The sequence below is a fragment of the Papaver somniferum genome, chromosome 6, assembly GCF_003573695.1.
Source record: "Papaver somniferum cultivar HN1 chromosome 6, ASM357369v1, whole genome shotgun sequence".
In the NCBI taxonomy this organism is placed as follows: domain Eukaryota; kingdom Viridiplantae; phylum Streptophyta; class Magnoliopsida; order Ranunculales; family Papaveraceae; genus Papaver; species Papaver somniferum.
In genome coordinates, this window is record NC_039363.1 from 125,555,334 (window position 1) to 125,578,035 (window position 22,702).

Sequence of the window (22,702 nt, forward strand, 5' to 3'; positions counted from 1 at the left end):
ATGAAATGCACGCTTCTAGGTTTGTTAACCGTACCCAAACGTGTACATTGTTGGTTCAACAATAGTTAACCAAAAGGTTATCCATACTAGCATTTCATACCAACCATATTCTTCTTCACCATAAATAGTTCAAATGACTCAAATGAACTAGTTAGAGAGTTGTTCAATTGCAAGGAAATCTTATGTACTACACAAGACACAATTGAAGCAAAGATGATTTGATTCACTCGAATCGGTTCATGAACTTATAGGCACGGTTCGCAAATTGCATTCCTTAGTCTTTATAAGTTTAAGTTAGGAAATCATCTTCAGATATATAACTTTCTTAAGTTCACACACTAGGTTCGCGGACTTAAGCAACCGGGCAGAGTTTACAAACTCCAGTAGAAAATCTCGGCAAAGACTTTCCACGGGTTCGCGGACTGGTACTCACGCAACAAGTTTGTCAACTCCAGTAGAATTTCTCGGGATGAGAAGTTCGGTAGTTCGCGGACTGAGTTCGCGGACTTGGAAACAAGCCATTCTTATGGTTTCTCTTGATCAACAAAGTTCGCAAACTTTGGTTCAAGGGATAGGACTTATGCACATATGTGTTTCCACAACAATACTTATGTCCATCATTGGTTATGTAAACTAAACTCTTATTCCAACCATTGAAACATTCTTAGAGGACGTTATGTAGTTGTCACACCATTTCTCGTCAAAGCAATTTTCAAAGTGATTGAAACATATCATGACTTTCGTCACTAGGTAAAGATAAACATGATCGAAGCGAAACGCTTACCAACACATATTTCGAGATATAGATAGGCGAGGTATACTCGGCTCGAAATACCAAATGTGTATAATCTAAGTCTATATATAACATACGACCTTTTGTCTCAAGAAGTAGGAGATAGAGTACATAGACTTTTGAGTGACAGATAAGTTCAAGTCTTCACATACCTTTTTGTCGAGAAGTTCCACCGGTTCCTTGATCAATTCTTCTTCTTGTATGATGAATCTCCATGAAGTCCTTGAGCTCAACTACACTTTCTATCCTAGTCCGAGACTTAGCTATAGTAGACTAGAAATCAAGACTTATAGTTTTGATCACTAATATTGACAAACATGCTTGAGATAGCAACGCATGCGAGTTCGACCGAGCAATGCTCTAACAATGATGACATGAATGCAAGATTTTCATTGCTTCTTCTACTAGTGCCTTGTTCCTCCAAAAAATATTGCTTGCTTTGCCTTGAGCATAGAGTATCAGTCTCTGACAGTCACCTTCCACCCAGAAGTTGTTGAAATTCATACTCTTAGCCCACTTTGCTGCTTCCAGCAGACTCAAATCTTCTTCTTCTTCTGCAGATGAAGCATGAAAGGTCCCAGCTCTGGCTTGACTAGAAGTTCCTGTATCAGCACGAAAAATTAGACCATAACCAGCAGAGTTTAAAGCATCAATCCATGAAGCATCAAAGTTTAGTTTAAATTGATTTGGAGTCGGTTTTGTCCATCCCTGGCCTATGTGAAGTGTCTGTGAAGATGGGTTAGAGTAACTATTGACTGCTTGGCCTATATTTTCATCTGAAGGTGATTTCAAAGGGGACCAAAAAGCTATATGTCTTTGTACTTCTAAGGCTAGTTGAACACTTGTGGTAGATTTGGATTGGAAAACCCTAAGGCATCTTTCCTTACAAATCAACCAACATTTGGTTGTCATTATTTCTATATCATTATTTGAACTTATCCCTGCAATCCAATCAGCATACATATTTGCAAAACAGAAATTAGCAGCATTATTATGACTCAAACCTACTAGAGGAGGTAACGTGTATACTGTCTTTGCATATGGGCACTCGAAGAAAATATGCTTAAGATATTCACAGTCATGATTACAGAAAACACAGTCCAATTCTATATCTTTCATGAATTGACCTAATTTCTTTCTGACAGGCAAAATATTTTGGATACATTTCCATAAGAAATTTTTTATTCTCTGCGAGATGTTTAGATTCTAGAAGGCTTTCCAGAAAGAAACATTATTTAACTTGTTATCATCCACATATGGATTTTTGAGTTTTTTGTACATGGATTTAACAGAAAAATTTCCGTCATTTGTTAATAACCATCTAAGATTGTCCTGTTTCAAGTTATTTTGACTATTTTTGAATATTCGAATGCTTAAAATCATTTCAGCAAGATCTCTTGGGAAGTTATTTCTAACCTCCTGTTCATTCCACTTCTGTGTTTCTAAGTTAATTAGCTCAGAAAAAAGTGTTAAATAATTTAATTTGCTACCACAATAAGTTAAGAGATTATCTTCCATACCTGATATCCCTTTGTCTGTCCAAACATTCATTGACTTACCATCACCTACCTCCCAGCAGCTGAATTTATGAATTAGAGAGACACCCTGTAATATACATCTCCAAATCCAAGAGGTATTATAAAAAAAATTAGCATGGAAAATAGTTGAATTTTTAAAGTATTTTCTTTTAATAACAGTGCCCAGAATTGTATTCTGTTGGGTTGCTAATCTCCAAGCAAGTTTAGCAATCATGGATTGATTCATCAATTCAACATCTTTGAAACCTAATCCCCCTAATTCCATTGGCTCGCAAAGGAAATCCCAACTAATTGGACAAAAACCTTTGTGATGATTTTGTTTTCCCCACCAAAAATCTCATTGGATGGCATTAATTTTGTTTGTTATTTTCTTCGGTAAAGAAAAACAACCCATCTGATGGATGGGCATACTAGATAAAACAGATTTTATCAGAACCATCTTACTAGTCTGAACCATAGAAGTACCATTCCAACTTAGAGCCCTGTTTTCCATGTTATCAACTATTTTGTCAAAAATTTTGATTTTGGACCTATCGATGAATAAAGGAGCTCCTAGATATGAATCATAGATACTTATTTTCTTAATGTTTATAAGTTTAATCATAATTCTTTGATGCTTAGAATGAATTCTTTTACTGAAAAAAATACCTGACTTAGAGAAGTTTATAAGCTGGACTGAAGCATTACTAAATTGGCTTATGATGTTCAAAAGATTTTTGCAGTTAACAAGATTTGCTTTTGAGAAAAGAAGACAGTCGTCGGCAAAAAGAAGATGAGAAATCGGTATATTGTGTCTAGAAATTTTTATACCAGTTATGTGTTTAGTCTTTTCCTTAGACGATAGTAACCTCGAGAAAACATCCATGCAAATGAGGAAGAGGTAGGGAGATAGCGGGTCTCCTTGTCTCAAGCCTCGAGTGGGGGTAAAGAATTCCCCTGAACTGCCATTTAAAAGAACTGCAATAGAAGCAGTTGACACACATTGGTGTATTAAATTACACCAATCATTACGGAATCCAAAAGCACAAAGAGTTTGGATCAGAAAATCCCAATTGACTCTGTCAAATGCTTTTTACATGTCGATTTTAATTCCTAAACCACCGTTTTTAGTTTTCATTTTTTTAAGAGAGTGTATTACTCATGAGCAGCAACAATATTGTATGCTATTTGTCTTGATGACAAGAAAGCAGACTGAAAATATGAGATCATTTTATCAGGGAATTTTTTTAGTCTATTATTAGCTAGAAGTTTTGAAAGGATTTTGTAAGGCGTGTTGCTTAAACCTATTGGTCTGAAATCACTAGGTGATTTTGGATGCTTTGTTTTGGGGATCAATAAAATGAAAGTTTCATTCAGTTTAGGATTCAGTGTTTTTGTTTTAAAAACCTCTTGAATAAGTGAAACAATTTGATTTCCCACAAGGTTCCAATTATGTTTGAAAAAACTCACTGGGAAACCATCTAGTCCCGGTGACTTATTGAGTTTCATTTATTTAACAACCAACCAGACTTCCTCTGCAGTTGGAGGAAGAAGCAGGTTAAAGTTATCGTTATCAGAGATAATTTTAGGGATTAGCCCCATAAGCTCAGGGTCAGGATTGTTGGTGAAACAGTGAAAAACGTCTCGAAATGAGATTTAAGTTCAACAACAATATGATTTTTATCTTTCAGAATTTCCCCTTTCTGGTTTAGCAAGCAGTCAATTTTATTTCGTTTTCTTCGTTTGAGAGTTTTTATGTGGAAATACTTGGTATTTCGTTCCCGTAACTTAACAAAATTATCTCTAGAGATTTGTTTAGACATTGATTCTTGTATGTTATAAAGAGATTCTAGTTCAGAAAATTGTTCATTAAGAAGTAGTTGTTTATTATGTTAATGTTTATAAGCCTGAATATTTTCAATTCTTTTTAAAATTTTAGAAAATTTTTTGTCAGGCACCCCAAAAACGTTTTTCCTCCAAATTGTTACATTTTCTCCTAAAGTGTGAAGGTTTTGAAAAACTATTTCAGTTGCATTCATTAAGGATCAATTCCATGTATTTAGAATTAACTGAATACAAGTTTTTTCGTTTAGGCAAGTGTCGAAAAATTTAAAAGGGAAAAGACTATAATTTTTTGAAATTGGATTTAAATCCAACCTAATTGGACTGTGATCGGATCCTATATGAGGAAGATGAGTAAGAATAGATTCAGGAAAACGACTTATCCAATCGTCATTTGTATAAGCCTTGTCAAGTATTTCCTAGATATTCTTATCACCTTCCCTTTGATTATTCCAAGTAAATAAGTTACTTGAGAAACCTAAGTCAGAAAGAACAGCTCTCTGGAGCAATCTACTGAAAGGCTTGGCTTCCATACTATTGAAAGGTAAGCCTCCCATCTTTTCAATGGGACTGAGGACTTGATTGTAATAGCCCATTACAACCCACGGCATACCAGTATGAGTTAGTCTAAGAGTTATGTCCTCTAGAAACTTCCATGATTCAAGTTTAAGGGGTTTATGAGGACAACCATAGAAATCCGTTAGCAGCCAGAGGTCCTCATGAAAGTTTTTTTTTATTAAAACATTTAGCATATTTTTATTCCATTGAACAATGTCAAAATGGAAACCATCAATCCATGCCAAGGCCAAACCTCCAGCCTTGCCAATGGGATCAACAAAAAAAGTGTTAGGGTAATCAGTTAGAGTTTTTTGAGAAAAGGTTTCTGAGACATTGTTTCATATAGAAACAAGATATCAGGTTTTTCATTTCTAGTGATTTGATGCAGATGTTGTTGGGTTTTTTTATTCCCATAACCTTGAGTATTCCAGGCAACTAATCTCATCTTTTATAAACTAAGGGAGCAAAAGTTCAGGGTTTCAGTATTATAACACAGTAAGCAAAGCAAGAAATTGAGAAAATAAAAATATAAAAATCAAAAAAATGAAGGCAGGAACTAATGTAAGAGATTTATGTATGTTGGGCTAAGTTATAAAATTGAATTTCTATAGGATAATACTAGTGAAATAAGGCAAAATCAAAATAGTTTAATAATCATATGATGGAACGCAGGAGACACTGGAAAACAACAAACTGAATTATACTAGAGTTCAAGAATTACTAAAAAGGCGAAATAACTGGCCAAAGCAGTACTAGTTAGTCTAATTAAAATCTATAAGCAATCAATTTTAGAATTCACGGCACTGGTTGATTGAATGTCTATAATCTATCAATTTCAGAATTACAGCCCATATGGAATTAAAATCTCTAAGCAAATTAGGAAAGACACCCAGTTTATGTTTAGGTATATGCTCAGCTAAGAATTATACTAATTGTAAAGCATACGAAAGATGTGACAGCCAGAGAATTAAGTAAACAATATCATATTCAAGTAAAAAAAAAAAGCAGTGGGAAAAGAGATTAAGCTTAAGAAAAAAGTACATGAGTCCCCTGTTTTCCTTCATCAGTAACCTTCATTATGGAGACAATTTTCTCTTCTATAGGATTTGAAACTGACTCCAAATTTGATTGAACTTCTAAGAAAGACCCATACTGATTAAAATCATTTTGACTAACATTAACTTCTAGATTTAAAACAGGAAGAGGAGGAGATGAAGTATTAAAGGGATCAGTAGAATGACCACAAGAAGGTAACAAATTTTCTGAATCAGAAGAACCAGTTGAAGAAAAGCTTTCACTTGTAGAAGATGAGAAAGTAATTATGAATGCAGGTTTCACAGGAAGTTCATTTTCCGGAGTCAAAAATTGTTCATCGGAGTGATTAGAAGATGTGAGATCTATTATCGCCGGAGCCGCATAAGATGATTCACCCATACAGAAACTTGATTTCTCAACTAAGTCCCCTAAAAGACCATCTGCCCTAGTTTTGAAATCCCAATATGATATTTCTCTATAGTCTGGTAAAAGAGAAAAGCTAGGTGTAACCTGTGATAGATCCGAATAAGGTCTTTTACCCAGATTAGACAGATATCCATCCAGATCCGGATCCGGTCCAACCGAAGGTAAGATCAAACTATGTGACTCACTATCTTCAACATCCATGTCAGATGAAGCTGATTCAGGCCCATACAGATGGTCTAGAAAAACATCAGCATCAATCAGATCAAAATCGTTTATATATTCAAAGACAGTAGAGGGAGAAAGAAAAGCTGTAGAGCTTAACGATGCATCAGAAGAAATACCCAAGTCAATTTGTTCATTTAACAGAACCTTGAAATCATACTCCCAACTTTGGGATTCGTCGTCACAATCTATGAAAGGAGAAGAATCATAGATTCCTTCAAGCATATGATTCCCTATAATGGCACAGTTCGCCTGAACATGACCCAATCTGTTACAGGTTAAGCATATATGATGTGGCAGGTTCATGTAAACAAAATGGATTAGTGATTCAGGATTATTCCCAACCTTAGATCTAACAGAAATCAATAGTTTTCTTTCAATATTAAGCTCAACCTTCACAAAAATAGGGTCACCTGGTTCAGGGATAGCATTTGGCGGGTAGATTTCGGAGACTCTACCAATTTTTTTGCAAATCTTAGATATTATGCAGTCATGATAATGAAAGTTTTGTATATTTAAAATCTGAACGCAAACTGATATAAACTTCAGTGAATCCCTTTCTATTAGACCATCGGAGAAAATGAGACACATAGGAAAAGCATCACCATATACCTGCCAGGGTCTATGAGCCAGGATTAAAGACACATGTTCCTTTTGATGAAACTCAATTAGAAATAAATTTTCAAATATAAAAGAGATAGTGAATTTAGTTCTCGGTCCCCATCTATATTTTAAAGCATATTTGATGTAAGCCTTGTTGAAAATAGAAGTTGAGAAAACTCTTCCCACTATAGAAGTTTCACTATTTACGTCTTCAATGATCAGGGGAAAACGGGGTGGAGGAGGTGAATCTCTAGTAGACGCACGTCTCAGAATTGGTTGAGTCGATAAGGGTTGTAAACCCACAGGCAAAAGCATTGGCTGATTCATTAAAGACAAGCAGAAAAGAGCAGTAAAGAACTGAAAAGAAACAATACAAAAAAAAGTAGCAGTCTTTTACGGAGAAGAGTTAAAAAAAAGGATATAAAGTTCTACTGCAAATAAAGTGTGCAAGAGGAACTGGGATAGCGACAATAGAGATTTTCCAGGGTATTAAATAGCCAACGTATAAAAACCAAAAGAAGGGATGGAAAAAATCCACGTAAAGAGAGAAAACAAGAACCTATGTAGTAGAGGTAAAGCCTCCTACAAATTTAGGGAAAGGCATGCTTGAGAAGGTATGGGTTTTAGACGTACAAAATTAGTTGTCAAAGAAAATACAGTAAACAACTTTTTTGGTTTTAGATATTTCATAACCTAACGACTCTTTTCCAACTAGATTGTAAACAGATACTTGAAAAGAAAGGAAGTATTTGATGCACAGTAACGCAAAGACTTACTATGGCTATCCAAAAGAAATACCACTGTCTTATTCTTCAGTAGCCCAAAACAGAAACTATATTATCATGTTCTCAAGAAATAGATGTTGTCTATAAGTAAGAGTAAACCGTATCAGTAATTTTTGTAATAGAAAAACAGATAACCTAGGTCAGGCAAAGTCTAATAACCTGACCAGTGTCAAGAAGCTTTAAATCCTTTTCAAAGGATACCATAGGCATTTAACTAGGATAATCAGGAAAAAATCTTGGATGAATTTTGAAAATACTGCAGAAATCATGATGTGTATCAATATTTAGTACCAATTAAAATAACTCCAAACTTACAAAAACTTTAAACGAGCACAGAGAGGCAAAACATTTTTAGGAGAAAAAACTTGTAAAGTTGACCAGTGTCGACTCCACATTTAGATAAAGCAGCTTGTCTTCTAAAATCATGAGAAATTTTAAATATGACCAGTGTCAAATTCCTCTCTCTCTAAACAAAAGAAAAAAAAACTGCAATTTCAAATTCAAATTTGAATATACTATTGAATTTTGAAAAGTTACTGTTTAGGAATTTCCAGTACTCTCTCACCAGAAAATTAAAAACGGAACGAAGAGCTTAAGAGTTTACCATGGAAAAATAAATTCAGGGAATGAAGAGTCTTCAACTTCAATTAGTAATGATTCTGAAACATCCAGGAATATAAAGGTTCGTGCAAAAAACAAAACATCCAACCAAAATAAGTGAAAAAAAAAGTACCAATCTAGTTTGTAGAGCGCGTTAGGAAATCAAAGAAACAGAAAGACAAAAATCGCATATTTAGATGAATTAGCATTAAAAGAAACATGGTCAGATGAATTAGCATTAAAAGAAACATGGAATACTGTCTACAGAGGCAGTATAAAGGAGTTCCCCTTTGTCTAAGAATCATAAGAAAAGTTATCACAGACTAGGCTGGAAAGAAAACAATGGCCATAGTTCTACTGTGTGAGATTATGTATGAGTGCCTAAACCAACACACACATCACTTTTTAACCTATCAAAACATCGAAAAACAAAAGAGGAGTTTACTGAGGAGATCATGGAGGCGCACAAACGATGAAGCGCATGGATTTGTTATTTTCATAGAGCATCCCGTGAGCAACGACGATATCTAAAGACCGTAGAAAGAAGACCAACAAAACTCCTTCAAACATTCTATTATTGTTTCTAAGTACGTTTATGCAAAAAGTGTATGCAATTTTTGAAAGTATTAAGAAAAGTTATTCGAAAAACTCTGTAATGCATTCTTAAACTAGTAAGATTCAAATAAACTGATTCCTCATTTTATGACTGAAAAGGTAAGTTTGTAAGATAACTAGAAAAAAGAGACTTTTTAAAAGAAAATAGAGAATTTCAAACCCTTTGAAGTGATGAGAAAATTGCCAAAACCATAGTTTCTGCCGCTTTAGAATTAATCCAGGGGACTCGAGAAGAGAACTACTCCATGACCGAGCTTTGAGATTGAGAAAGTTTAGAGGAGGGAAGAGAGGTAATGGTCTGGAAAATTGCTTTTCAAAAATTATTTTTCCGGTTGCTAGTTATCCTATGTTGGTATACAATGTCTGAAGAAGACCCTCCATGTAGAGCTCGGAATTTCTACTTGGTGGGTGAGTTATTTTTTGTTAAACAGTTTTGTGACTTTTTGTTCTATGGTAACGACATTGTATCAATCACAGGAAACACACACATTGTTTCAATTGAGAAGATAAAATTTTCTTTCAGACACATTACATTAAATGTGTGTATTTAAAGGAAGACTAACATACACCTGACTGACAAATACATGTGGGACAGCTAGCACACGTGAGAGGGAATTACAGTTCAAACTTCCTTATCGCGCACAACACTATTTCAGTAACCTACACCACTCCAACTTAACCTGCACTGCTACTGCTCTTATCTTGCACCACTACATGTGTGTCATTATCCCCCCTCAAGCTCAAGGGCAGTGAGCTGACATTAAGCTTAGAACGCAACAAAGTGAAACGTGGAGCATGAAGACCCTTTGTAAAAATATCCGCGATATGATCTATTGTGCTGACATAAAATACATATAGAGCCTTGGATTGTACTAGCTCCCTAAGAAATGGTAATCCAACTGAACATGTTTCATTCTTGAATGAAGCACTGGATTAGAAGTTAAGGAAAGAGAGCTAAGATTATCACAGGCAAGTTTAGGCACACCTGGTAGTAGTAGATCAAGATCTATGAGTGTAAAACAGATCCAAACAATTTCAGTAGCACTATGAGCTAGAATGCGATACTCATCTTCAGTACTTGAGCGTGCCACAGTTGTCTGCTTCTTGGATGACCAGGAAATGATGTTAGGACCAAGAAAAACACAGTAGCCTCCAGTTGATCTTCTATCATCAACACAACCAGTCCAGTCAACATTAAAAAAGCCCAAAAGAAATGAACTACCTTTTGGAAAGTGTATGCCATAGACAAGAGTGCCTTTGACATAGCGTAAAATCCTTTTAGCAGCCACCAGATGCACAGTTATAGGATGCTTCATATGTTGGCAAACTAAGTTCACTGCAAAGGAAATTTCAGGCCTTGTCCAAGTAAGATAATGAAGTGCCCCTACTAAAGACCTGTATTCGGTTGGATTGTCTAGAAGGAGACCATCATCCTTTGATAATTTCTCTGAAGCAGCAATTGGAGTCTTACATGACTTAGAACCCTCCATATGAAATTTATTGAGAAGATCCACTGCATACTTAGTCTGAGATAAAAATAAAGAATCGGCATTCCTATGAACTTCAAGACCCAAAAAATAATGCAGAGGACCCAAATCCTTAAATGGAAACTGCAACTGCAACTGAGCAATGACATGAAGAATAAAGGCTGAAGAAGAACCAGTAAGCAGGATATCATCCACATAAACAAGGGTAACTATAATCTGATTACCATCCTTGTGAACAAACAATGAAGAATCTGCAACTGAATGAACAAACTTCAAAGAGATCAGGGAAGTACTCAACTTCTCAAACCATGCTCTAGGTGCCTGTTTTAGCCCATAAATAGCTTTATGCAGTAGACACACATGATTAGGTTTATCAGGATATACAAAGCCAGGGGGTTGAGCCATATAAACATTTTCCTTCATATCACCATGAAGAAAGGCATTACTTACATCAAGCTGATGAATTGGACTGCCATAGACAAAATAATTCTGATAGTGGTTGGCTTAGCTATTGGACTAAATGTATCTTCAAAATCAAGTCTTGGTTGTTGATTATAGCCTTTTGTAACAAGTCTTGCCTTATGCTTGTCAATGCTGCCATCAGGATTGTACTTTATTCTAAACACCCACTTGCATCCAATGACATTTTGATCAGCTTCAGGTGGTGCTAAAGACCAAGTACCAGCATTTTGAAGAGCAGTATACTCATTCACAGAAGCAACTCTCCAAACATCAATTTTGTTAGCAGCAGTAATACAAGTAGGAATTGAAGATAAGAATGCAACTGACAATGGATGTTTGGTAGCAAAGTAAGACTTTGGATTGTATATTCCTCTTTTAACCCTAGTAGTCATGCTGGGATCATTCATAGTAAAAGTAGGAGCTGGAGGAATTCTAGGAGAATAAACAATAAGCTGAAAAGTGGAGATTGGAGCAAGAGGCTCAGTAGAGAACTCAATAGGCAAAACAGCTGGAATGGAAGCAGGAGGCAGTGTAGTACTCTCAGAAACTAGTGATTTGTAAGGAAATTAAGATTCATTGAAGGAAACATGTCTAGAAATATAAATGTTACCAGAGATAGGGTCAAGACATCTGTAGCCTTTGTGATTTAAACTATAACTAAGAAAAATATAATGTTTACTTATAGGTTCAAGTTTATTTGTGGTGTAGGTATTGAGCCATGAAAATCAAGCACAACCAAAATATTTAAGAAAGTTATAGTCAGGTTGTTTATGAAATAGAGCTTCAAAAAGTGATTGAAAAGAAATGGCTCTGGTTGGCAGCCTATTGATAAGATAATTAGCATTCTGAAGTGCTTTTACCCAAAAAGAATTTGGTAGACCGACTTGATAAAGAAGAGTTCTAGTGATTCCTAAAAGGTGTTTATGCTTTAATTCAACAACACCATTCTGTTCTGGTGTGTGGACAAGAAAGTTCATGACTGATACCTTTTGATTCACATAAATGAAGAAGAAAATTATTGAGAAACTCACCACCATTATCAGTTCTTATGGTAACTACAGAGTGAGATAATAACTTTTCAATTCTAGTGAAAAATGAGATGAAAGCATGTTTAAAGTCTGCTTTGGTAATAATAGGTAAAAGCCAACAATATTTGGTAAATTCATCCAATATATTTGCATAATACAAAACACCTGATGTAGAAGCTATATGACAAGGAACCCATAGGTCTATATGCAAAAGTTCTAAAGGTTTAGTAGCTTCAGAACTAGACATTTTAAATGGTAGTTTCTGACATCTGCATAATTTGCTTTCATTACAAAAGAAGGGTTTATTAGAAACACTAGATAATTTCAGTTTAGTACACAATTTTTGTAGAGTCTGAAATGAAGGATGTCCAAATATTCTGTGAAGTAAAGCTGGATCATGAAGTGTGGAGGTGAGAGAATGATGTTTCGAGCTGAATGAAATAGGATAAAGTCCATTTTTGTGCGGACCTTGGAAAAGAAGCTTCCTAGAGTTGAGATCCTTCACACAAAATCCATTTGAATCAAGAGTTAATGAGCAATTGTTATCTGATGTAAATTTATGTATGGATTATGTGCGGATTGAGGGACAATAAGAACATCATTGAGTGTGAATGAATGATCATTAGAAATTCTACTAGAGTTAGCTTTATGAGTAATACACATACCTTCACAACTAGCAGTTTGAATGAGTTCTGAGCCATCATATGGTGTAACTTCTTGAAACTCATCCTTGTTAGAAGCAACATGACTGTTTGCACCACTGTTTGCAATCCACTCTTTTGGAATATCAAATATATCAGCAGCTGCTAGCATTGCACTCAGATTTGTTGGTGGCCTTCTGCCTTGATAAGATAAATTTAATCTTTGACTGCAGTTAGGAGCCAGATGATCAGGAGAAAGATAAATCTGATATGGTGGTGGCTTATCAGCAGTTTGATATCTTCTGCCTGAAGGATTCCTGCTAAATATTACTGAATTGGGATATCTACCACCATTTGAATTAGAATAGCCTCTTCCTCTGTAATTGCCTCTATTGTTGTGATAGTAACCTCCTCTAAAAGATCCTCTATGAGCAACAAATGCCTTGGCTTCAGTATTTTTCTTTTGAGATTTGAGTCTGTCACTAACCACTGCTTCTTCACTTAACGATTATTGTGTAATTCAATGCTTGAGATAGGAGGATTTCTGTGTCTCATAGATGTTGCAAATGGAATGTAATCTGAATTAAGTGTTTTTAGTGTAATAACAACAAGTTCCTTATCTGATATGATTTCACCAGCTGCTGCTAATTGATCTGATAATGATTTAATTTCATTTGTAAGAGATGGAATAGATCAATCACCTTGACTTATGGAAATCAATTTGGTTCGAAGCTGAATAGAATGAGTTGATGAAGCTCTTGCAAATCGATCCTCAATACTAGTCCATAGTTGATGAGAGGAAGTAGATCGTGAGAAGTAGGCAATAACAAAAAAATCTGAAGCTAAATTGGTTAGCAAATCAAGAAATTAAAGTAACATGATCGAAAATGGTGAGGAGAAAAACCCTAACCTACCTTGTCTGATACCATAACGACATTTTATCAATCACAGGAAACACACACATTGTTTCAATTGAGAAGATAAAAGTTTTCTTTCAGACACAACACATTAAATGTGTGCATTTAAAGACAGACTAACGTACACCTGACCGACAAATACATGTGGGACAGCTAGCACACGTGAGAGGGAATTACAGTTCAAACTTCCTTATCCTGCACAACACTATTTCAGTAACCTACACCACTCCAACTTAACCTGCACTGCTACTGCTCTTATCCTGCATCACTACATGTTTGTCACTATATGCCGTATATGATTTGATCTCTAAATCTTTGTTTGAAAAGCATTGGTCTTAGTTTTCTTTTGCATACACCAGACAGAAACATTAGACGTGCGGATTTTAAACTTTTCATATGCGCTTTCGTTGGCAAACTAAGACATAATATCATCTCTTATTGCAAGCTAATCCATAGCGAGATAGAGAAAATTTTAAAACTCTGAGTTGCCTTGACTTCCTACAAAGATAGATTCCTGCCTGAAAATCTACAAGAATTCAAGCTGCGTATATATGTTCAGTAGTTGTAGTGAGTTGAAGGCAATACTGCGTTTTTCCTATACCCATGCTTTGTCTCGTGCTGCATATGTTCTATCGAACACAACTTTTTCCTTCTGCTCTTGTTGTTTTCAGTAATTGCATATTTTCCAAGTTCTATAATGTAAGGTTCTTTTGCGTTGACATCTTCGTAAGTTATGGCTGAGATTTCATTACAACTATATAAGAAAAAGAACAAATACGGATCGAGTTCTCATCTTCTCTTCTGCTAAAATTTGATTTTTTGGTTGTTTCTTCTTTCTTTTCTTTTTTTTTTTAATTTATAGGCCTTGTTTGGTAAAATTTATGATTATAGATAATCATAAATTGATAAATGATTTTTATATAATCGTTTTTAAAATAAAAAATTTCAAACATTTTTTTCAAGTAATTGATTATCTTAGAATAATGATCTCCAAAATGAGAGGAAATAACAATGATTTAGGATTTTTTTTTGTCATATGTTGTATTTATGTCTCTCTCTTGATATTTTAGAGAAAATAAGAAAAAAAAATTCAATTTGAATTTGTTAGAGAAAATAATTGATTATAATAAATTTTCAAAACAATTTTTTTCTGTTTATGAAAATAATTGATTTTTTTCAATTATAATTAAAATAATAAATTATTATAATGATTACCAAGCGATCTGAATAATGGATGATGGGCTGATAATCCATTAAAATAATGGTTACCAAACAGCCCATAGAGCATGAAATCAAGTAATCACTCATAAACCTCATTCTGACAAAAAACTTCATTATGTTTTGAATAGCCAGCCCCTTATCAATAATCAGTCTCCTCCCTAAAAAATACCCTCTTTGTTTTTGACAAAATGATATTTAGAAGAGACTTTGCTTTTTCACACATTTTAGTTGTTTGTTGAATGTGTAAACGTTCCCAGGTAGTATTACAGTGGTAACTGTAGCTCCGTTGTAACGAATTCTTCTTAAGGAGTTGTGGTCCTTCGACCAAAGACCAACTTCGTGAAGTTCTCCTCCAGTCCAGCAAATATTGACTGTCACACCACCACGAGCTTTCAGACCTTTCACACACCCACTTGCCCACTTATCGCGAGGTAGAGCTGGAAGCAGATTCAGGTCATCTACAGTACTTTGAACGAGCATTTCGGCAATTGCTGTAGAAAATCTGGCATACACAAACATAATCACAGAGTTAATTGACAAAAATTCACCCAAACATTTAGCGAAGTCTGTTGTTCATTCCTATATATATTCACATTGACGCTTACCCAAAATTGGCATCAATTTGAAATGGAGGGTGTGCAGTGAACAGGTTACTGTAAAGGCCTCCTTCATAGTCACTCTCGTGATCTGGGTCCACCAAGTCGATCAAATGCTTGACCATCCGATATGCATGTTTACTGCTATGAAGACGAGCCCACAGAGATGCTTTCCATGTTGTTGACCATCCTGGACCTTCCTCTCCTGTCCAGCCAAGAAGACGATATAAGGTAATGTCTCAGTTTTCAGCAGTTTGATTTCGTTGGTGCACGGTTAATATATGGACCAAAAAGATCCCACCACGTCAGTTGTGTGGACACTTAAGTCCTGACTGGAGCTCAATGACCTTATTGATGTATAATGTTCTTTACTCTAGGATTCCCATGAAACAGTCTGAGTTAAGTTTACCATCCAGGTAAATATATCAACTGAAGACTAACACCCAACTTTACCAAGTAAATTTTCCTATATTAAACAACAAACCTCTATTAAGAAGTGTGTTCTCAGCAGCTTTAGATAGGTCTGGAGTTTTCTCCACAGTTATCGTGTGTCCTGGAAACAAACCAAACAGGTGCGACACATGGCGATGGGTTGGCTCTGGATCCTGAAAATCTTCTGCCTGCCAAGAAGCATATTGGATACTTACAATTGCCAAAGCTTAGATAAGCAGATACTCAAGTGGTTTGGTCTAACGTACCCATTCCATGATAGAATTATTTCTAGCAATTTTTGTTGGGTAAAGCCTTGCTTGTGCTTTTTTAACCTTCTGAACTAAAGCATCCTTAGTTTTCCCCAAAATCTTCTCACATGTGCAAAAGAAACAGACCTAGTCAAATTTGATATACCTGCTAGGCATTTTCAAACTACGAGCGTTGGCCTTTACGGACGAATTATTACCTCAGAAGCAGAGATAACTTGGGTGAAAACTTCCCTGATGATTGACATGTCCATAGTTGTCGAGTAACTCACACTAGCAGTCTTGCCACCTGGGACAACAAATCTATGCTCAGGAGAAGTTGATGGGTTGGTCCCAAGAAATCCTCCTTTGCCTTCTATCAACCAGTCCGACAGAAACGATGCGCAACTTTCCAACAATGGATAAGCCTTTTTTTCTAAAAATCCCTGAGTGTGCAAGAAAATAAGCGGCTTAATTTTTATACAAAGTTGAAGGAAGATAATTTGAATCAGTACTTAAGCTTAAGTGCACGAGAAGAAAGTTATCGAAATTTCAAGAGGATTGAGCTAGAATTATCTTACTTTGTCCATTGTGTAAGTATAATGCTCCCACAGATGTGTGACTAGCCATGCTCCACCCATTGGCCAAAATGCCCAAACAGGATCCCCATAGTCTGGTGATGTTTTTGCCCATACATCTGACACTTGATGTGCCACCCAACCACTAGCTTCATAATTGACCTGTCCATATGATTACGTATATTAAGTCTTGTCAACTTTCCATAAACAAATTGAGTGGTTCATCTAAATACAAGGAAAGAAAGAAGTTTGCTTAAGCTACATCTAGTGTGGTTCAAGTTAGTTAAGTCATCACATGGGCCATCATTGGACGTATACTTGTGTAAGAAAATTATATCTTTTACATGGTCTACCCCTGCAGTTCCAAGTCAGGAATCCTAGTTTACAGAACTTGGAGAACACTAAATACATATTTTGCAGGACCACTCTCAAGACCTTCATAAACAACGAGTACAAAGTACTACATTTGAGGAGAAACTTACTCGTGCTGTTCTACTTCCATTGACTGCCAGAGAGGAGATGTAATCAAACAAAGGTTCTTGACATTCCCGAAGATTACAAGAAAGGGAAGGCCAGTAGTTCATTTGAAGATTGATATTCAGATGCGGCGCACCACTGATAAAAGATCATAAAACGGCATTTATAAAGATCCAGAAATATAAAAGAAATAAAAAGGTTATAATCAATATATCTCAACATAGAAAGGTAAAAACAATGTAGCACATACTCCCATGCTGGCTCAACATCCTTATTCCATATTCCCTGCAAGTTTGACGGCTGCGTTCCTGGCCTTGAGCAAGCAATAAGCAAATAGCGACCATACTGAAACAGAAGCTCCACCATGGAAGGATCTTCATCAGTTTTGAAAGCCTTCACTCTTTCTGCAGTTGAAACCCTGTCATTCTCACCTTTGACACTCTTGGAACTCTTAGAAAGCTTCAGTGATACACGGTGAAAAAGACTCTGATAGTCAGACAGATGACGTGTATAAAGATCAGCATAGGAAATGTTTTCCAAGGAATTCATCTTATTTAGCGACTCCGAAGTGGGATTCTTTTTAGAATCTTGAGGGTCAGTTGAAGGCCCACCAAACGAAGATGAGGCTACCAGTAGTAACACAACAGAGTCTGAATTTTCAACCTTCAACTTCCTGTGGTCCAAAATTGATACCACTCCTTTATCACCACTAACCTGCAAGCGAACTACTGCAGAAAACTTAATTCCTTTTGGATCAGCATCATCTTTAGGCTTAATCCTCTTACCACGACAGGTTCCTTCCATGACAATCTGGTTATCTCCATTTACCAATGAGTGATGGTGTAACTTGCTATCTAGTGATACCGTAAATGAAAGACTCCCTGATTTGCTTGCAGAGATTTTTGTCACAATTACTTGATCAGGATAAGAGATGAAATGTTCTCTTGTAAACTCTACATCACCAACGGAATATCTCACTTTTACTGTTGCAGTGTCCAAGTCAAGTTCCCTTCGATAAGATTCTTCTGTATAGGACACGTGGGAATCATCGAATTCTAACTTGATATCACCTAAAAGTTGGTAAACCTTCATCATTAAAAAAAAATGCAATTACAAACCATTGATAAGTAATCTCAAATACTTGAATGTACGTTCTCCAAAGTAGACAACTTTTTTCTTTGCATTTAGTTATTAAAATTATACAACACTCACACTGAAATTGAGATCATAGAACAGAGTTTAGAACCCAAGAGGTTAATATAATCACATATAAACAAGAATTATGAACGTCCATCAGTGGATGCAGGCTATATCTTTCAACAAGACCACCTGAATTGGCCATCTGAAGTTACAAATATGCCACACCAGCTGCCGACCTACCGTATCATAAGGGCATATGAGTACCAAATCTAGTAGCATTATATTTTTCCCCCATCACCTGCTACCTAATGAGTATTTCAGTTGAACGAATCTACAAATTGATACACCCTGAACCAAAATTGAACCCACCCAAACATACACATTTATGAACACTCTAGAAGAATATATATTCCAAAAGAGTAATAATATCACTACCCTTCTGTTGCTATATCTGAAAAATTCAATAAAATAAAATGCAAGTTTAGTCACATACATCAGAAGGTTTATCCGACAACTGAAACGCAGCTTCTGTAGCTTTAACGTATTCACCTTCATCAACGAGTTTCCTAACTTCCGCCAGTGCTTTAGGCGCTTCAGAGTTTGTATAGTCCAGTGGCACCCCTGTCCACAGTGTATCCTCTACACAAAATAATCACTTCATCAAACAACAAAATTCTCAAATCCGTTATCCCTCCACATGAAAATCTAGCAAAATTAAACAAACTCAAGGATACACACATATATTGTGATCTCTGGGCCTATCCAATTTTCACATAATCTTACACATTAGACTGATTTATACATATGCATTTCTCACAAATTAGCTTCCAAGGAATTACAAAATGCAAGAAACCAAAGTAGTTAATTTGGACTTAAAAGGACGAAATTTTACCAGCTAATTGTGTACTATCGGTGAATTGTGATAAACAAATAATACGGATGAAGGAAGAAATCTAGTTAAACAGATAATTAATGTTGATATGAATTCAATCATACCATTAAGTTGCAGAGTTTCAGAAACAACACCACCCCAAACCATAGCTCCAAGACGTCCATTACCAATTGGTGCAGCATTAGTCCAATGTTTTGCTGGTGCAGTGAACTGAACTTTCAGAGGATCAGAAGAAGTAGTCTCTGAAAGATTTAAGCTTGGATTCCAAAAATCTATTTCTGTTGGTGGATGAACGAAAACCCATTCTCCATCTTCCTCCATGATGAAAAAATCTCTCAAAACAGTAGCAAAATCTAGCAAGAGAGAGAGAGAGAGAGAGTGGGAAAAGAGTTCAATTTAATTCAGTGAGCAGGAGAGAAGATGGTTGTGACAGTAACAGGATATGGAGTGATGTATACTGCACTGTACAACATTTACTTTAAAGTTTTGTCCGTTATCATTTACACGCCATGCGATCAAAGATATTGTGACATGCCACGTTTCGATGGTAAAACCGTCGTTTATTGATGATGTAATAAATCATGACAAAGTTAGTTATATACACTTATCACATCTGAATTGTCTGTTGAGCCACCCAGGTATAGTTCTGTTGAGCAGTGCTTACCTAACTAATGCTGGCAAACAAGCCAAAACCCGCGGGTTAATCCGTGCCCGGCCCGTGAAAACCCGAACCCGGCTCGGCTTGTTTTGAAACAAGCCGGGTTCGGGTTGGAGAAATGTCGGCTTGTGAGTAAACGGGTTAACCCGTCCCGGCCCGTGAACCCGCGGGTTTAACCCGCAAACCCGTGACTCATTTTATAGTGGATGGGTATGTTTACAATGCTTCCAAGGAACCCAAAATCCTTATGACTGGAAAATGGACAGAGAGTATGAGTTATCAACCATGCGATGAGGAAGGAAAACCGCTTTCAGGAACTGAACCAAAAGAGGTCAGAGTTAATATCGAACATTATTATTCGTTTTCTTAATCCTCGTCAAATTGGTTCACATGTTTAAATATGGATTTGCATTCTTAGTCTAGTATAACTTCCCGCTTTGAAAAAGCATTTTGGTGCTTATAGATTTATTTTAACGGTGCTGTTTGATATGCAGATGCGGAGAGTTCCTGATGTTCCACTCAAGGATAAATATCAGTTTACATACTTCTCACATAAGGTAAACAGTTTGGATACTGCACCTAGGCAGATGTTGGCATCAGATTCTCGTTTACGTCCTGATAGATATGCACTTGAGAAGAGAGAACTATCAAAAGTCAGCAAAGAGAAAAACAGCCTAGAGGTGAGACAGAGAAAGGAAAAGAAAAGTAGAGAAGCCAACGGCGACACATTTACTCCAAAATGGTTCGACTTGACTAATGAAGTAGTAACTACACCATATGGCGAAACACCAATTTACAAATACAATTATAAGTATAATGAACACAGAGCAAAAGTGAATAGCTTAATCGAGGTTGTGCAACCGATTGAGTTCAACCCTTGGCAGTATGGACAAGAAAAGATGGCTTAATTAGCAATCCTTGTCAGTTCTGAAACGGGCAGGCTAACCCGTGAACCCGCGGGTTCAACCCGTTACGGCACGGGTTGAAAGAATGACAACCCGTGAAGAATTTCAACCCGCGGGTTTCAACCCATATAAACCAGAACCCGTATAACCTGTAACGGGCAAGCCCCGACTCGCCCGTTTGCCAGCTCTATACCTAACTCTCGCCGGGGACATGATTATAATGCTCCAGTAGTAAAAGTGGTAAATTGTGGTATTTTTTTTTGTTTTTGAAAGTTTGGTAATTTACCCACTTTATATTGCCATACGGTATAATTGAAAAAAAATGATTGGTAGGTTATGGGGAATTTTCTATTTTTATTGGTCAAAACCTTGTCTTTAGATGGGGAATTGATAATTTGAATGTGTTACAGATATCAATTCCCGAAAAGAAGCTCACCTATGGTTTTTGCTGCATGGTTAGACGAGTCACGACTCACGAGTGCATGTGTATACTGTTACTTCCCTGTAATGTCATTAATGGTACCGTTGGAATGTTGTTGGTAGGACATTTTGTGGTTTTCTTTAACCTGGCTTAATTGGGGCATGCCAAATGAGATAAAATAAGGTCATTTTGAAATAAAACACAAAGCCCCTTAACCACATATTTACAAAAATGGCTAACCTATCCTTGATTAATTAATACTAATAAATGTGATTAAGGTAATTAATTTAGTTAGTTAATTAATTGATTAAAATTTGAAATTAGGTTTTATTTTATATTGAACTCATGGATTTGGGTAGATTTTTGAGTTTTTTTTTTTTTTTTGAGAATTCTACTTGTAACGAAATTAAATCGTACTACCCAGACGCTTATAAATATGGGATTGTAGAGTTGTTGGGTGATTTTATACTCAAAATTATAGAAGGAATCAACATTTTCAGTTCTGAAAGTATGAAAAGTCGGCAAGGTCGACAAAAAAAACCTTGCCGACTATAAGAATTTTGACATACAAAGAAAGGTGTTTCAAATGCATGAGTAGTTGGAAAGGTATTAATTTCATAACCTCCCGACTAAACTATAGTCGGCAAGGTATTAACTTAATAACCTGCCGACTAAACTATAGTCGGCAAGGTATAGAGATGGATATCTTGCCGACTCTGTAACTGCTAATTTCAGAGATGAAAAGTCGACACGGTATTCAACCTTATACTCTGCCGACTATATTTTAGTCGGCAAGGTCGACAAAAAAAAACCCTGCCGACCTTTGATTCGTTTTGATTCTTCGTTTTTTTTTTTTTTGATTTCACATGTATAGTTAGAATTTAGAGGAAAGATTTTTATTTTGATTTTTTTTTTTGAATATGTTTTGGTCGGCATGGTTTTTTAGTATGGGCAATTTGGTCTTTTAACACCTTTTAGACACCCCTTAGCACACTAGTTTGGATAGGAATAAAATGGGTATACCCAGGGGTGTCAACGGGTTCGGGTCCTCCCGGGTATCACTAGACCCGGACCCGGTCCCTAGGGGTCCGGCTCCTAACGGTTCCGGGTCCGGTTCCTAACGGTTCCAGGTCCGGTTCCTAAACTTGTGGACCCAGAACCGGACCCGTTTAAATACCCGGGTACCTGTCGGTTCCGGGTACCCATTGGGTCTTAATAAAACTATTTAAAAAACCTCAAAAACTTAATATCTCTTTTTGGCTTGAATTTAAGTAATTTTTATAAAAATTTATTATTATTTCTTATTATAGTACTAAATAAAGGTTAAATATAAGAGAAAAATTTAAATGAGTAAAATATCAAAGCTAAAACTAGCAAAAATACTTGTAATTTTGCTAAAAACATGAATTAAAGAATGAATAAACGGGTACCCGATACCCGCGGATACCCAACGGGTATTACCCGTTTGGACCCGTTTAAATTCGGGTCCAATCAGGTAATTACCCGCCGGATCCTAAGTAGCTAATGGGTCCAATTTTAGGACCCGGAACCGGACCCAAATATATCGGGTCCGGTTCCGGATCCGGGTAATGGGTACCCATTGACA

The 22,702-nt window shown here is 36.2% G+C and overlaps 3 protein-coding genes across 3 annotated transcripts; 1 reads left to right on the forward strand and 2 right to left on the reverse strand.

The window, feature by feature from the left end:
• Positions 1-1,153: 1,153 nt before the first annotated feature.
• LOC113291455 lies at positions 1,154-1,912 on the reverse strand. The gene has a single exon (XM_026540987.1). It carries the CDS (start codon positions 1,910-1,912, stop codon positions 1,154-1,156), a length of 759 nt encoding a protein of 252 aa, XP_026396772.1.
• Positions 1,913-14,719: 12,807 nt separating this feature from the next.
• LOC113289189 (alpha-L-fucosidase 2-like) lies at positions 14,720-19,507 on the reverse strand. Its single transcript, XM_026538385.1, has 10 exons — positions 19,217-19,507; positions 18,714-18,859; positions 17,331-18,166; positions 17,086-17,218; positions 16,607-16,765; positions 16,247-16,471; positions 16,047-16,148; positions 15,833-15,968; positions 15,358-15,553; positions 14,720-15,254 (listed from the first exon to the last, which is right to left on the reverse strand). Exons 1-10 carry the CDS (start codon positions 19,431-19,433, stop codon positions 14,948-14,950), a joined length of 2,457 nt encoding a protein of 818 aa, XP_026394170.1. The 5' UTR covers positions 19,434-19,507; the 3' UTR covers positions 14,720-14,947.
• A 510-nt stretch (positions 19,508-20,017) lies between these two features.
• On the forward strand, positions 20,018-20,678 carry LOC113291456 (oxysterol-binding protein-related protein 3C-like). The gene is made up of 2 exons (XM_026540988.1): positions 20,018-20,101; positions 20,265-20,678. Exons 1-2 carry the CDS (start codon positions 20,018-20,020, stop codon positions 20,676-20,678), a joined length of 498 nt encoding a protein of 165 aa, XP_026396773.1.
• Positions 20,679-22,702: the final 2,024 nt, after the last annotated feature.